At 43.5% G+C, this 14,430-nt stretch overlaps 1 protein-coding gene across 1 annotated transcript; it reads right to left on the bottom strand.

Annotated features, from left to right (window-relative positions):
• Positions 1–6,289: 6,289 nt before the first annotated feature.
• On the bottom strand, positions 6,290–10,430 carry LOC138364626 (peptidyl-prolyl cis-trans isomerase-like). The gene is made up of 2 exons (XM_069324577.1): positions 10,140–10,430; positions 6,290–10,023 (listed from the first exon to the last, which is right to left on the bottom strand). The coding sequence occupies exons 1-2, from the start codon at positions 10,371–10,373 to the stop codon at positions 9,511–9,513; spliced, it is 747 nt and encodes a 248-aa protein (XP_069180678.1). The 5' UTR covers positions 10,374–10,430; the 3' UTR covers positions 6,290–9,510.
• Between the last annotated feature and the right edge of the window lie 4,000 nt (positions 10,431–14,430).

Raw genomic sequence — 14,430 nt, 5'->3', positions numbered from 1 at the left:
GGATAGGTTACATTATGTAAGTGAGTAAGGTTAGGAAAGTTAACCTTATGACTTACTACTTAAGTTAGTAAGGTTAGGTAGGTTAGGTTAGGTTAGGTAAGTTAAGTTAGTATTTATAAGGGGAAGTGCTTGAATGGTTATTGGCATGTCAAGACATGTTCCCAGCTTGGACTCGTCGAGGATGGGGGAGTACCCTACACTGTTGGAGGGCGCGGTGTGTCTGGGAAGAAGTACATGAAGGAACATTGAGGTTGGAGAAGAAGTTAATGGAGGAACTTCGAGGCTGGAGAAGAAGTGTGTGCTGAACTCTGTGGTAGAGCAGAACTCCATAGTGAGGAGTGCAGCAGATTGGGAGAACTGCACAAGTGCCTTTCCTGATATTTTGGAGGATCCAGATATAGGCAATGATTAAGGAGCTTCTAGGAGCAGAACAGAGGTTCATTGTGGACACATGATTGTATAAGGGCAAGTGCTTGAATGGTTATTGGCATGTAAGACGCAGTGTAAAGTGAGAGATTAATATATTCTTTTGTTGTGGGATACTTATGTAGATGTTTGAGGTATCTCAGCTCCAAGCAGTGAAAGAGTAGTAAGTGGTAAGCCAAGAGTTGTGCAGCCACTTGATATGGACAGTTGGTGAAGCCAGGATATGATAGTGGAGAGCTACCGGCTTGTACCAGTTTAGTGTTGTATGGTCATATTGCTGATCATATGTTTGTATTATGTAATTCCCGAGGTATAACACGAGGTATACCTCGTGCAACACGGGGTATACCACGTGTAACACGAGGTATACCCCGTGTAACACGGAGTATACCACGTGCAACACGGAGTATACCATGTGCAACACAGGGTATACCACGTGCAACACGAGGTATACCATGTGCAACACGGGGTATACCACGTGCATCACAGGGTATACCACGTGCAACACGGGGTATACCACGTGCAACACGGGGTATACCACGTGCAACACGAGGTATACCATGTGCAACACGAGGTATACCATGTGATGCACCTGGTATACCTCGTGTTGTATACTTATTTAGTATACTTATAACATATTTAGTATAGCAACACATGCTATACCAAATATGTTACGATTCCATTTCAATGTTTTTGATTCCATTGAAAAATTGAATTTTCATAGATTTAAATTTAATTATTTTGTGTGACATTGCGTTGGAATATAGCTGTATTGTTTACCAAAATGTTCATTTCATGAGCATAGTTTTTTTAATTTTTTTCATTTCGTTTTTTAATTTTTTTTATATTTCAGTGATGGGAACATCAGATCATTTTATGCTCCAAATTTTCTGATTGGGAACATCAGATCATTTGGGAATGCATCGGACAAGGGAATGGGGAATGGTAGGGAGGACGAAGGGACGGGAGTGGGGGATGGTGGGGAGGACGAGGGGACAGGGCAGAGGGGGTAATGGTGGGGAAGACGAGGGGGACAGGGAAAGGGGTAAGGTGGACTAGGGAACTGGGAGAGTGGGAGCTGGTGGGGAGGACGAGGAGACAGTAGAGTGGGGAATGGTTAGGAGGACGAGGGGACGCTGGAGTGGGGGATGGTGGGGAGGACGAGGAGACGGGGGAGTGGGGAATGGTGGGGAGGACTGGGAGACAGGGAAAGGATGCTGTGGCTCAGCAATGCACATGTGTTGCTGAGCCACAGCAACGCGTGGCCAGATACAGCTAGTCTATACAAATAACAATGTAAAAGTTCGTTTGTTCAAAATTGCTAATATGCGAAAGTTCTTCAGTGATTGCTTTGAAATTTTCACATAACTTTCTGTTCGCATCCGAGTGGGTTTTTATATACATACTATATAGATGTCCCTTTTGTGACAGGAAAAACATGCTTTTTTTGAAAAACTGTGTTTTTTATGTGAGGTAAATCTTCGATAACTTTTAACCGATAGCTTTGAAAATTTGACACAACGTTGCATTCGAATAGACCTTTTATATATCTACTATATACATGCCTAACCTGTGACAGGAAAAAACATGCTTCTTTTGAAAAACAGCACCATCTGTTGTAGGTAAGAGCAACACACACTGTAATCTCAGAACGTTCTTCACCAATTGTTTTGAAATTTGACACAATGTTCCATTTGAATACGCTCGTGTTTTTATATACCTACTATATAGATGCCACACCTGTGACAGGTAAAAACATGTTTTGTTTTTTTAAACAGTGCCATCTGTTGCACACAATAGCAACACACACTATATTAAATATGTTACGATTCCATATAAATGATTCTGATTGCATTCATAAATTTAATTTTCATAGATTTTGATTTATTTTAATTTTGTTATAATTATTTTGTGTGACATTTCATTGAAATTGAGCTGTGTTGTTTACCATACCATTCATTTCGTGAGTATAGTTTATTTTATATTTTTTTCAATGTTTTTCATTTTGTTGTTTAAATGTTTATCTTATATTTCAGGGATGGGAACATCAGATCATTTGGTAATGCATCGGATGAGGGAGTGGGGAATGGTGGGGAGGACAAGGAGACAGTAGTGGAGGATGGATGGTGGGGAGGACGAGGGAACAAGGGAGGGGGTAATGGTGGGGAAGATGAGGGGACATGGGAGTTGGGGATGGAAACGAAGGGATAGGGGGAATGGAAAGTGGTAGGGAAGACAAGGGAACAGGTGAGGGTGAGGAGGACGAGTGGACAGGGAGTGGGAGGACGAGGGGACGGTGGAGTGGCGAATGGTTAGGAGGACGAAGGGAATGGGGGAGGGGGAGAATGGTGGGGAGGACTAGGAGACAGGGGGAGGTTGCTGTGGCTCAGCGACGCACATGTGTTGCTGGGCCACAGCAATGCGTGGCCGGGTACAGCTGGTTATTAAATAAACTCCCAGGTGGTGAGGGAAGCTCCTAGCTTATCTTCTTGATGTTATCTTGACATGATTTTGGGACTTAGCGTCCCTGCAGCCCGGACCTTGACCAGGCCTCCTTTTTGTTACACACCCCAAAGAAGCAGCTGTCCAACTCCAAGGTACCTATTTACTGCTAGGTGAACAGGGCCATCAGGGTGAAAGAAACTCTGCCCATTTGTTTCCGCCTACACCGGGATTGAACATGGAACCTTAGGACTACAAATCCCGAGCGCTGTCCACTCAGCCGTCAGGCCACTAGCAGGACAACTTTTGAGTCATACAGTCCACTAATGTATCATAGTCTGCTTAATTTCTTTGATGAATAAGGTGACTTAGAGAATAACTTTGATGACTTTGAGATGTATTAAAGAACAACTTTGATGAACGAAGGTGTGTTAGAGAATAACTGTGATTAACAAAGATGTTTAGAGAACGCCTTTGAGGCACTTGAGTCTTTGAGCTTGTTACTGATGTCTCGAAGAGTGTCTTTGACTATTTTTCTTACTCCATGAAGTATATTGTTAGTTACAAAAGTGTTTAAAGAAGTTACATTTGACTATTTATAGTTAAGGGGAAGAATTATTTTAGTTAAGGATGTAAAGATGACGTATTTGTCTATTTTTAGTTGATTGACGAATAATTTTAGTTAAGAAATGATGAACGTGGCTATTGTTAGTTGAATGACTATGGATAAAGTAGGTTATGATCAGTGTTGGAAAGTTTCTTTTGACTATTTTTAGCTAAGAGAAAGGTTTATTTTAGTTAAGAACAGTGTTGAACGAAGCTAATCCTGACTATTTTTAGTTGATTGGCGAATGAGTTTAGATAAGAAAAGACAAGAAAAGATGACGAATGGGATTATTTTTTTGTTGACAAAAACATTTAGTTAAAAAGAACAAGTTTATCTTGGTAAATTTGTTACTGTATAAAGTGAAGATTTGTTTACAAACAGTGCTGGTAACAAATAATAAATTGTTAAGCAAAAATACATGGACATAGTTTTTGAAAATAAAGGTGATGAGTTACTACAAAGTTACTTTGTAGTAACTTGTTAAGAATTAGTAATGTTGCTGTTGATAGTATTTGACAAAGAACTAGTTACTGAATGGAAGAAATAATTGTACATTTGATTTTAAAGATCATGTAAGAGAATGCGGTGGACACAATGAACATACGGGGAACATGAGAGAGTACACAGAGAACATGAATGAGAATGACATGAACCCAGTGAAGAACTTGCTGAGAACATTGAGAATATGACAAAGAACATAGAAAACATGAAAGAGAATGCAAAAATTTGATTTGAACTGGCAGAGAACATGCTGTGAACATTGGTAGATAATGGAGAATACAGAGAACATGCTGTGAACATTGGTAGATAATGGAAAATATGGAGAAACAGGTGAAAAATATGGAATGGACATTTGGGAGGATATTTTAGGAACATGGAGAGAACATACAAATACAGGTTTGGATAACCAGGAGGTTATCCAAACCTGTATTTGTATGACCAGTATGGTAATATAACAACACCATGGACCAGTATGGTAATATCACAACACACTATGGACCAGTATGGTAATATCACAACACACCATGGACCAGTATGGTAATATCACAACACACCATGGTCCAGTATGGTAATATCACAACACACCATGGACCAGTATGGTAATATAAAAACACACCATGGACCAGTATGGTAATATCACAACACACCATGGACCAGTATGGTAATATAACAACACCATGGACCAGTATGGTAATATCACAACACACTATGGACCAGTATGGAAATATAACAACACACCATGGACCAGTATTGTAATATCACAACTCACTATGGACCAGTATGGTAATATCACAACACTATGGACCAGTATGGTAATATCACAACACACCATGGTCCAGTATGGTAATATAACAACACCATGGTCCAGTATGGTAATATCACAACACACCATGGACCAGTATGGTAATATCACAACACACCATGGTCCAGTATGGTAATATAACAACACACCATGGACCAGTATGGTAATATCACAACACACCATGGACCAGTATGGTAATATCACAACACACCATGGACCAGTATGGTAATATCACAATACACCATGGACCAGTATGGTAATATCACAACACACCATGGACCAGTATGGTAATATCACAACACACCATGGTCCAGTATGGTAATATCACAACACACCATGGACCAGTATGGTAATACCACAACACACCATGGACCAGTATGGTAATATCACAACACACCATGGACCAGTATGGTAATATAACAACACACCATGGTCCAGTATGGTAATATAACAACACCATGGTCCAGTATGGTAATATCACAACACATCATGGACCAGTATGGTAATATCACAATACACCATGGACCAGTATGGTAATATCACAATACACCATGGACCAGTATGGTAATATCACAACACACTATGGTCCAGTATGGTAATATAACAACACCATGGTCCAGTATGGTAATATCACAACACACCATGGACCAGTATGGTAATATCACAACACATCATGGACCAGTATGGTAATATAACAACACACCATGGACCAGTATGGTAATATCACAACACACCATGGACCAGTATGGTAATATCACAACACACCATGGACCAGTATGGTAATATCACAACACACTATGGACCAGTATGGTAATATCACAATACACCATGGACCAGTATGGTAATATCACAACACACTATGGACCAGTATGGTAATATCACAACACACTATGGACCAGTATTGTAATATCACAACACCATGGTCCAGTATGGTAATATCACAACACACTATGGACCAGTATGGTAATATCACAACACCATGGTCCAGTATGGTAATATCACAACACACTATGGTCCAGTATGGTAATATCACAACACACTATGGACCAGTATTGTAATATCACAACACCATGGTCCAGTATGGTAATATCACAACACACTATGGACCAGTATGGTAATATCACAATACACCATGGACCAGTATGGTAATATCACAACACACTATGGACCAGTATGGTAATATCACAACACACTATGGACCAGTATGGTAATATCACAACACACCATGGACCAGTATGGTAATATCACAATACACCATGGACCAGTATGGTAATATCACAACACTATGGACCAGTATGGTAATATCACAACACACCATGGTCCAGTATGGTAATATAACAACACACCATGGACCAGTATGGTAATATCACAACACACTATGGACCAGTATGACAACAGTCAGTGGAAACTGTTAACAAACAGTTACAAAACATAATTGCCATAACTATTACAATTAACATAATTATTAGTAGTGACAGTGTCAGACCACGAAGGAAGAATTGAAACAGGAATTTCCTTAAGTACTTTCGTATTTAATAATACATCTTCAGAAGGGTGAGTTACATGTACATAGATTTGGACATATATAGGCAGGAGAGAGGTGAAGTGAAGTGAGGTACAATGATAAACGTATGACTGGGAAAGGGTGGATGTAAATAGGGGGCTGTATCCTATGGGCCAATAGGCCCATACATTGATATTAATAAAATAGTGGATATTAACATGATATTAGTGAGACAAATGTGTATCAATGATCCTACTAAAAATGCCCTTTAACTGATCAATCAAAAATGGATCTAAATTATACAAACCACTGCTAATGTTCAAGTTACATAATTTTGTAATCTGTATTAAAGCAGATTCAGTTATGTTCCTACTGAAAGTGCTTTTACAATTCGTTAATGAAGAAGCCATCTCCCAATCAATTTGGTGGGAATTTTCTGACAAATGAACAAACAACGCATCAGACAATTGGCCATGTCTTACAGAGTATTTATGTTGCGACATTCTACATTTCAAATCTTAAGATGTTTGCCCAACATAGAACCTATTATAATCTTTACAAGGTATTTTATATATGATACAATTATCACTACGAGGACTGTTTCTAATAGTTTTCTAACAGTAGTTTCGTAATTAAACAATACATGTATATCAAAAAGTTTCAAGGCCTTGACAATATTTTCAAACCCAGAAAAATATGGTAAACACAACACATTCTTTGGGGGAATTTTCTCACTGCATATATTATTATAATATGTACGACGTGCTTTGCTACGGCAAACTTCCAAAAAACTCAGTGGATAACAAAGCTTGAGACCAATAAAATCAATATTCTTAAACTCTTCATCAAAGAATTCTGGACTAACAACCCGAAGAGCTCTTGAGATACATAGAGGAAAAAATAGATTTTTTCACATTGTATCTGTCCTGAGAAATAATGAATAAGATAAACTATTCGTAGACTTTCTGTAAAAACTAAACTTTAGTGAACAATCTTCCCTATGAATAAGTATATCTAAGAATGGCAAACATTTATCAATTTCAGTCTCCATAGTAAATTTTCTAGAGGTGACTTGATCATTAAGTTTAGCTACAAATTCGTCTGTGTTTACATCTGTAGGCCATATACACAAAATATCATCAACATATCTAAACCATGGAATGATTCCAGGGGTAATTATTGAAACAAATTTTTCATCATGAGTAAATTTTCGTGATTTAAACACATAATTATTAGTAGTGTTTAGCAGTAATATTATTTACAGACTAACAAGCACCGACCAATTTACAACTGTAGAGTAACACTATGGATAATGAAATAATATATATTATATTACATTGTTATATTCTGGTGTAAAATATATACATGGCAGCTTATCCACAGCTAAGTTTTGTTACTTAGCTTAGTGTTTGACCCCATGTGTGGGACCTGAGTGATAGTGAGGAGATGGTGATGTACAAGTGATGGTGATATAGCAGTGATAGTGAGGTGAAGGTGATATAGCAGTGATGGTGATATAGCAGTGATAGTGAGGTGAAGGTGATATACCAGTGATGGTGATATAGCAGATGATGGTGATATAGCATGTGATGGTGATATAGCAAGTGATGGTGATATAGCAGTGATAGTGAGGTGAAGGTGATATACCAGTGATGGTGATATAGCAAGTGATGGTGATATAGCAGGTGATGGTGATATAGCAGTGATAGTGAGGTGAAGGTGATATACCAGTGATGGTGATATAGCAGTGCTAGTGCGGTGAAGGTGATATCCCAGTGATGGTGATATAGCAAGTGATGGTGATATAGCAGGTGATGGTGATATAGCAGTGATAGTGAGGTGAAGGTGATATACAAGTGATGGTGATGTAGCAAGTGATAGTGAGGTGATGGTGATATAGCAAGTGATAGTGAGGTGATGGTGATCTAGCAGTGTTAGTGAGATGATGGTGATATAGCAGTGATAGTGATATAGCAGTGATAGTGATATTGCAGGTGATGGTGATATAGCAGTGATAGTGATATAGCAGTGATAGTGAGGTGATGGTGATATAGCAGTGATAGTGAGGTGATGGTGATCTAGCAGTGATAGTGAGATGATGGTGATATAGCAAGTGATAGTAAGGTGATGGTGATATAGCAGTGATGTGGTGATATAGCAGTGATAGTGAGGTGATGGTGATATAGCAGTGATAGTGAGGTGATGGTGATATAGAAGTGATAGTGATATAACAGTGATAGTGTGATGTGGTGATATAGCAGTGATAGTGAGGTGATGGTTATATAGCAGTGATAGTGAGGTGAAGGAAATATAGCAGTGATGGTGCAGTAGTGGTGATGTAGCAATGATAGTGATATATTAGTGAAAGTAAGGAGGAAATATATCAGTGTGAGGTGATAAAGCAGTAAAAGTGAGATGATGTTGGTGAAGCAGTGAAAGTGATAGTGAGGTGATATAACAGTGACAACAGCTGTCATATAGTGACACCAACAATCAGTTACTCAACATGGTCAGTACATTATCCCAGGTGTGGGACCTGAGGTGATGGTGATATAGATGTTATAGTGAGGTGATAGTGATATAGCAATGATAGGTGACAGTACTGTGAAAGAGCAAATGATGGTGATACAGCAGTGATAGTCACGTATGATAGTTAAACACCAAAGATAGTGAAGTTATGGTAATATAGTGATAAAGGTTGTACTTGAATTACATTGGCATCAAAACCCACAGTCTATAGTGATGCAGGAGTGATGGTGATGGGTTATGGTACAGTGAACTAGAGTGGCAGCACAACACCACAGTAGTGATGGTGATGGTACAGTGAACTAGAGTGGCAGCACAACACCACAGTAGTGATGGTACAGTGAACAAGAGTGGCAGCACAACACCACAGTAGTGATGGTGATGGTACAGTGAACTAGAGTGGCAGCACAACACCACAGTAGTGATGGTGATGGTACAGTGAACCAGAGTGGCAGCACAACACCACAGTAGTGATGGTGGTGGTACAGTGAACAAGAGTGGCAGCACAACACCACAGTAGTGATGGTGGTGGTACAGTGAACAAGAGTGGCAGCACAACACCACAGTAGTGATGGTGGTGGTACAGTGAACTAGAGTGGCAGCACAACACCACAGTAGTGATGGTGATGGTACAGTGGTGATGGTACAGTGAACCAGAGTGGCAGCACAACACCACAGTAGTGATGGTGGTGGTACAGTGAACTAGAGTGGCAGCACAACACCACAGTCCACCACAGTCACCTCCGTAATGTCACTGTGGTTGACTGCTGCCCTCACCACATCCAGGCCGCTCACCACATCACCGAAGACACCTGACCACTGGCCACCAGCCTGGCGGTCCCTGGTGGTGATGACGAACAGGGCACTCGTGGGACCCCCCAGCCACCACCCGGACCACACAGCTCCTGCCTGGCCTGACCACCGGTACTGCCCCTGGAGGTCAGGCAACAGTGGGGCTCCTCCCTTACCATCATTACTCTCGTAGTCTCCGCCCCACACCCGCTCCCCCGGGCGACCCTTGCCCACCACCCACAACAGTTTAGTGTTGCGGAAGGTGTGGCCCCGCTGGCCCGTACACAACAACACAAACTGTCTGGCCAGCGGAGTGTCAGGGGTCAGCCGGATGGTGACCCGCCCTCTTGTTGACCCCGCCCACCCGAGGTCAAGGAACGCCAGGGTGCAGGAGGGGTCCAGCACGCCCACAACATCACTCTCCTGCACAAGATGATATAAATCAAGCTAGTAACTGTATAACAAAATGTTATCATATTAGTTATCACAACTCAGTAAGTCAGTAATGTCAGTAAGACTAGTGGGTGTAATAAAGTAACCTGGATGGTGTGGGCGTGGGCGGGCGTGGGCTGACGCAGGAGTGGGTGGAGGTACAGCTGTCCGTCTTGTAGAGTTATCCTGACGGAGCGGCGGCCATCTTGGTCTTCCTGGACGGCCACCACCCGGCCAGCCTCCACCAGGCTCTTGACGGCCACCACCCGGCCAGCCTCCACCAGGCTCTTGACGGCCACCACCCGGCCAGCCTCCACCAGCCTCTTGACGGGCTCCCTCATCCTGCGGAGGTCCTCAACCTGTGGACAGTGTCAGCCCCATTATCAGCTGTGGACAGTGTCAACCCCATTATCACCTGTGGTCAGTGTCAACCCCATTATCAACTGTGGACAGTGTCAACCCCAATATCACCTGTGATCAGTGTCAACCCCATTATCACCTGTGGTCAGTGACAGCCCCATTATCACCTGTGGTCAGTGTCAACCCCATTATCACCTGTGATCAGTGTCAACCCCATTATCACCTGTGATCAGTGTCAACCCCATTATCACCTGTGGTCAGTGTCAGCCCCATTATCACCTGTGGTCAGTGTCAACCCCATTATCACCTGTGGACAGTGTCAACCCCATTATCACCTGTGGACAGTGTCAGCCCCATTATCAGCTGTGGTGAGTGTCAACTCCATTATCACCTGTGGACAGTGTCAGCCCCATTATTACCTGTGGTCAGTGTCAGCCCCATTATCACCTGTGGACAGTGTCAGCCCCATTATCACCTGTGGACAGTTTAAGCCCGATTATCACCTGTGGTCAGTGTCAACCCCATTATCACCTGTGGACAGTGTCAACCCCATTATCACCTGTGGACAGTGTCAACCCCATTATCACCTGTGGACAGTGTCAACCCCAATATCACCTGTGATCAGTGTCAGCCCCATTATCACCTGTGGACAGTGTCAACCCCATTATCACCTGTGGACAGTGTCAACCCCATTATCACCTGTGGACAGTGTCAACCCCAATATCACCTGTGATCAGTGTCAGCCCCATTATCACCTGTGGACAGTGTCAGCACCATTATCACCTGTGGACAGTGTCAACCCCAATATCACCTGTGAGCAGTGTCAGCCCCATTATCACCTGTGGACAGTGTCAGCACCATTATCACCTGTGGACAGTGTCAACCCCATTATCACCTGTGGACAGTGTCAACCCCAATATCACCTGTGATCAGTGTCAGCCCCATTATCACCTGTGGACAGTGTCAACCCCATTATCACCTGTGGACAGTGTCAACCCCATTATCACCTGTGGACAGTGTCAGCCCCATTATCACCTGTGGACAGTGTCAACCCCATTATCACCTGTGGACAGTGTCAACCCCATTATCACCTGTGATCAGTGTCAGCACCATTATCACCTGTGGACAGTGTCAACCCCAATATCACATGTGGACAGTGTCAACCCCATTATCACCTGTGGACAGTGTCAACCCCAATATCACCTGTGGACAGTGTCAACCCCATTATCACCTGTGGACAGTGTCATCCCCATTATCACCTGTGGACAGTGTCAACCCCATTATCACCTGTGGAGTGTCAACCCCATTATCACCTGTGGACAGTGTCAGCACCATTATCACCTGTGGACAGTGTCAGCACCATTATCACCTGTGGACAGTGTCAGCACCATTATCACCTGTGGACAGTGTCAGCACCATTATCACCTGTAGACAGTGTCAGCCCCATTACCACTGTGGTCAGTGTCAGCACCATTATCACCTGTGGTCAGTGACAGCCCCATTATCACCTGTGGACAGTGTCAGCCCCATTATCACCAGTGGACAGTGTCAGGCCCATTATCACCTGTTGTCAGTGTAACCCCCATTATCACCTGTGGTCAGTGTCAGCACCATTATCACCTGTGGACAGTGTCAGCACCATTATCACCTGTGGTCAGTGTCAGCTCCATTATCACCTGTGGTCAGTGTCAGCTCCATTATCACCTGTGGTCAGTGTCAGCCCCATTATCACCTGTGGACAGTGTCAGCACCATTATCACCTGTGGTCAGTGTAACCCCCATTATAACCTGTGGTCAGTGTCAGCCCCATTATCACCTGTTGTCAGTGTAACCCCCATTATAACCTGTGGTCAGTGTCAGCTCCATTATCACCTGTGGTCAGTGTCAGCCCCATTATCACCTGTGGTCAGTGTCAGCCCCATTATCACCTGTTGTCAGTGTAACCCCCATTATAACCTGTGGTCAGTGTCAGCCCCATTATCACCTGTGGACAGTGTCAGCACCATTATCACCTGTGGTCAGTGTCAGCCCCATTATCACCTGTGGTCAGTGTCAGCCCCATTATCACCTGTGGTCAGTGTCAGCCCCATTATCACCTGTTGTCAGTGTAACCCCCATTATAACCTGTGGTCAGTGTCAGCCCCATTATAACCTGTGGACAGTGTCAGCACCATTATCACCTGTGGACAGTGTCAGCACCATTATCACCTGTGGACAGTGTCAGCACCATTATCACCTGTGGACAGTGTCAGCACCATTATCACCTGTGGACAGTGTTAGCACCATTATCACCTGTGGACAGTGTCAGCACCATTATCACCTGTGGACAGTGTCAGCACCATTATCACCTGTGGAGAGTGTTAGCACCATTATCACCTGTGGACAGTGTCAGCACCATTATCACCTGTGGACAGTGTCAGCACCATTATCACCTGTGGAGAGTGTCAGCACCATTATCACCTGTGGACAGTGTCAGAACCATTATCACCTGTGGACAGTGTCAGCACCATTATCACCTGTGGACAGTGTCAGCACCATTATCACCTGTGGACAGTGTTAGCACCATTATCACCTGTGGACAGTGTCAGCACCATTATCACCTGTGGACAGTGTCAGCACCATTATCACCTGTGGACAGTGTTAGCACCATTATCACCTGTGGACAGTGTCAGCACCATTATCACCTGTGGACAGTGTCAGCACCATTATCACCTGTGGACAGTGTCAGAACCATTATCACCTGTGGACAGTGTCAGCACCATTATCACCTGTGGACAGTGTCAGCACCATTATCACCTGTGGACAGTGTCAGCACCATTATCACCTGTGGTCAGTGTCAGCCCCATTATCACCTGTGGTCAGTGTCAGCCCCATTATCACCTGTGGTCAGTGTCAGCCCCATTATCACCTGTTGTCAGTGTAACCCCCATTATAACCTGTGGTCAGTGTCAGCCCCATTATAACCTGTGGACAGTGTCAGCACCATTATCACCTGTGGACAGTGTCAGCACCATTATCACCTGTGGACAGTGTCAGCACCATTATCACCTGTGGACAGTGTCAGCACCATTATCACCTGTGGACAGTGTTAGCACCATTATCACCTGTGGACAGTGCCAGCACCATTATCACCTGTGGACAGTGTCAGCACCATTATCACCTGTGGAGAGTGTTAGCACCATTATCACCTGTGGACAGTGTCAGCACCATTATCACCTGTGGAGAGTGTCAGCACCATTATCACCTGTGGAGAGTGTCAGCACCATTATCACCTGTGGACAGTGTCAGAACCATTATCACCTGTGGACAGTGTCAGCACCATTATCACCTGTGGACAGTGTCAGCACCATTATCACCTGTGGAGAGTGTTAGCACCATTATCACCTGTGGACAGTGTCAGCACCATTATCACCTGTGGACAGTGTCAGCACCATTATCACCTGTGGACAGTGTCAGAACCATTATCACCTGTGGACAGTGTCAGCACCATTATCACCTGTGGACAGTGTCAGCACCATTGTCACCTGTGGACAGTATCAGCACCATTATCACCTGTGGACAGTGTCAGCACCATTATCACCTGTGGACAGTGTCAGAACCATTATCACCTGTGGACAGTGTCAGCACCATTATCACCTGTGGACAGTGTCAGCACCATTATCATCTGTGGACAGTGTCAGCACCATTATCACCTGTGGACAGTGTCAGCACCATTATCACCTGTGGACAGTGTCAGCACCATTATCACCTGTGGACAGTGTCAGCACCATTATCACCTGTGGACAGTGTCAGCGCCATTATCACCTGTGGACAGTGTCAGAACCATTATCACCTGTGGACAGTGTCAGCACCATTATCACCTGTGGACAGTGTCAGCACCATTATCACCTGTGGACAGTGTCAGCACCATTATCACCTGTGGACAGTGTCAGCACCATTATCACCTGTGGACAATGTCAGCACCATTATCACCTGTGGACAGTGTCAGAACCATTATCACCTGTGGACAGTGTCAGCACCATTATCACCTGTGGACAG

The sequence above is a fragment of the Procambarus clarkii genome, chromosome 14 (genome assembly GCF_040958095.1).
Source record: "Procambarus clarkii isolate CNS0578487 chromosome 14, FALCON_Pclarkii_2.0, whole genome shotgun sequence".
NCBI classification, from domain to species: domain Eukaryota; kingdom Metazoa; phylum Arthropoda; class Malacostraca; order Decapoda; family Cambaridae; genus Procambarus; species Procambarus clarkii.
This window is presented reverse-complemented; position numbering and strand designations above follow the sequence as displayed.

What these genes read in the sequence shown, in the direction of transcription:
- LOC138364626 (XM_069324577.1), bottom strand. Translation starts at nt 10,373, where the DNA reads ATGAGGGAGCCCGTCAAGAGGCTGGTGGAGGCTGGCCGGGTGGTGGCC. An exon ending in CCCACGCCCACACCATCCAG is followed by an intron (nt 10,024 to 10,139) that starts GTTACTTTATTA and finishes CATCTTGTGCAG; the next exon opens with GAGAGTGATGTTGTGGGCGT.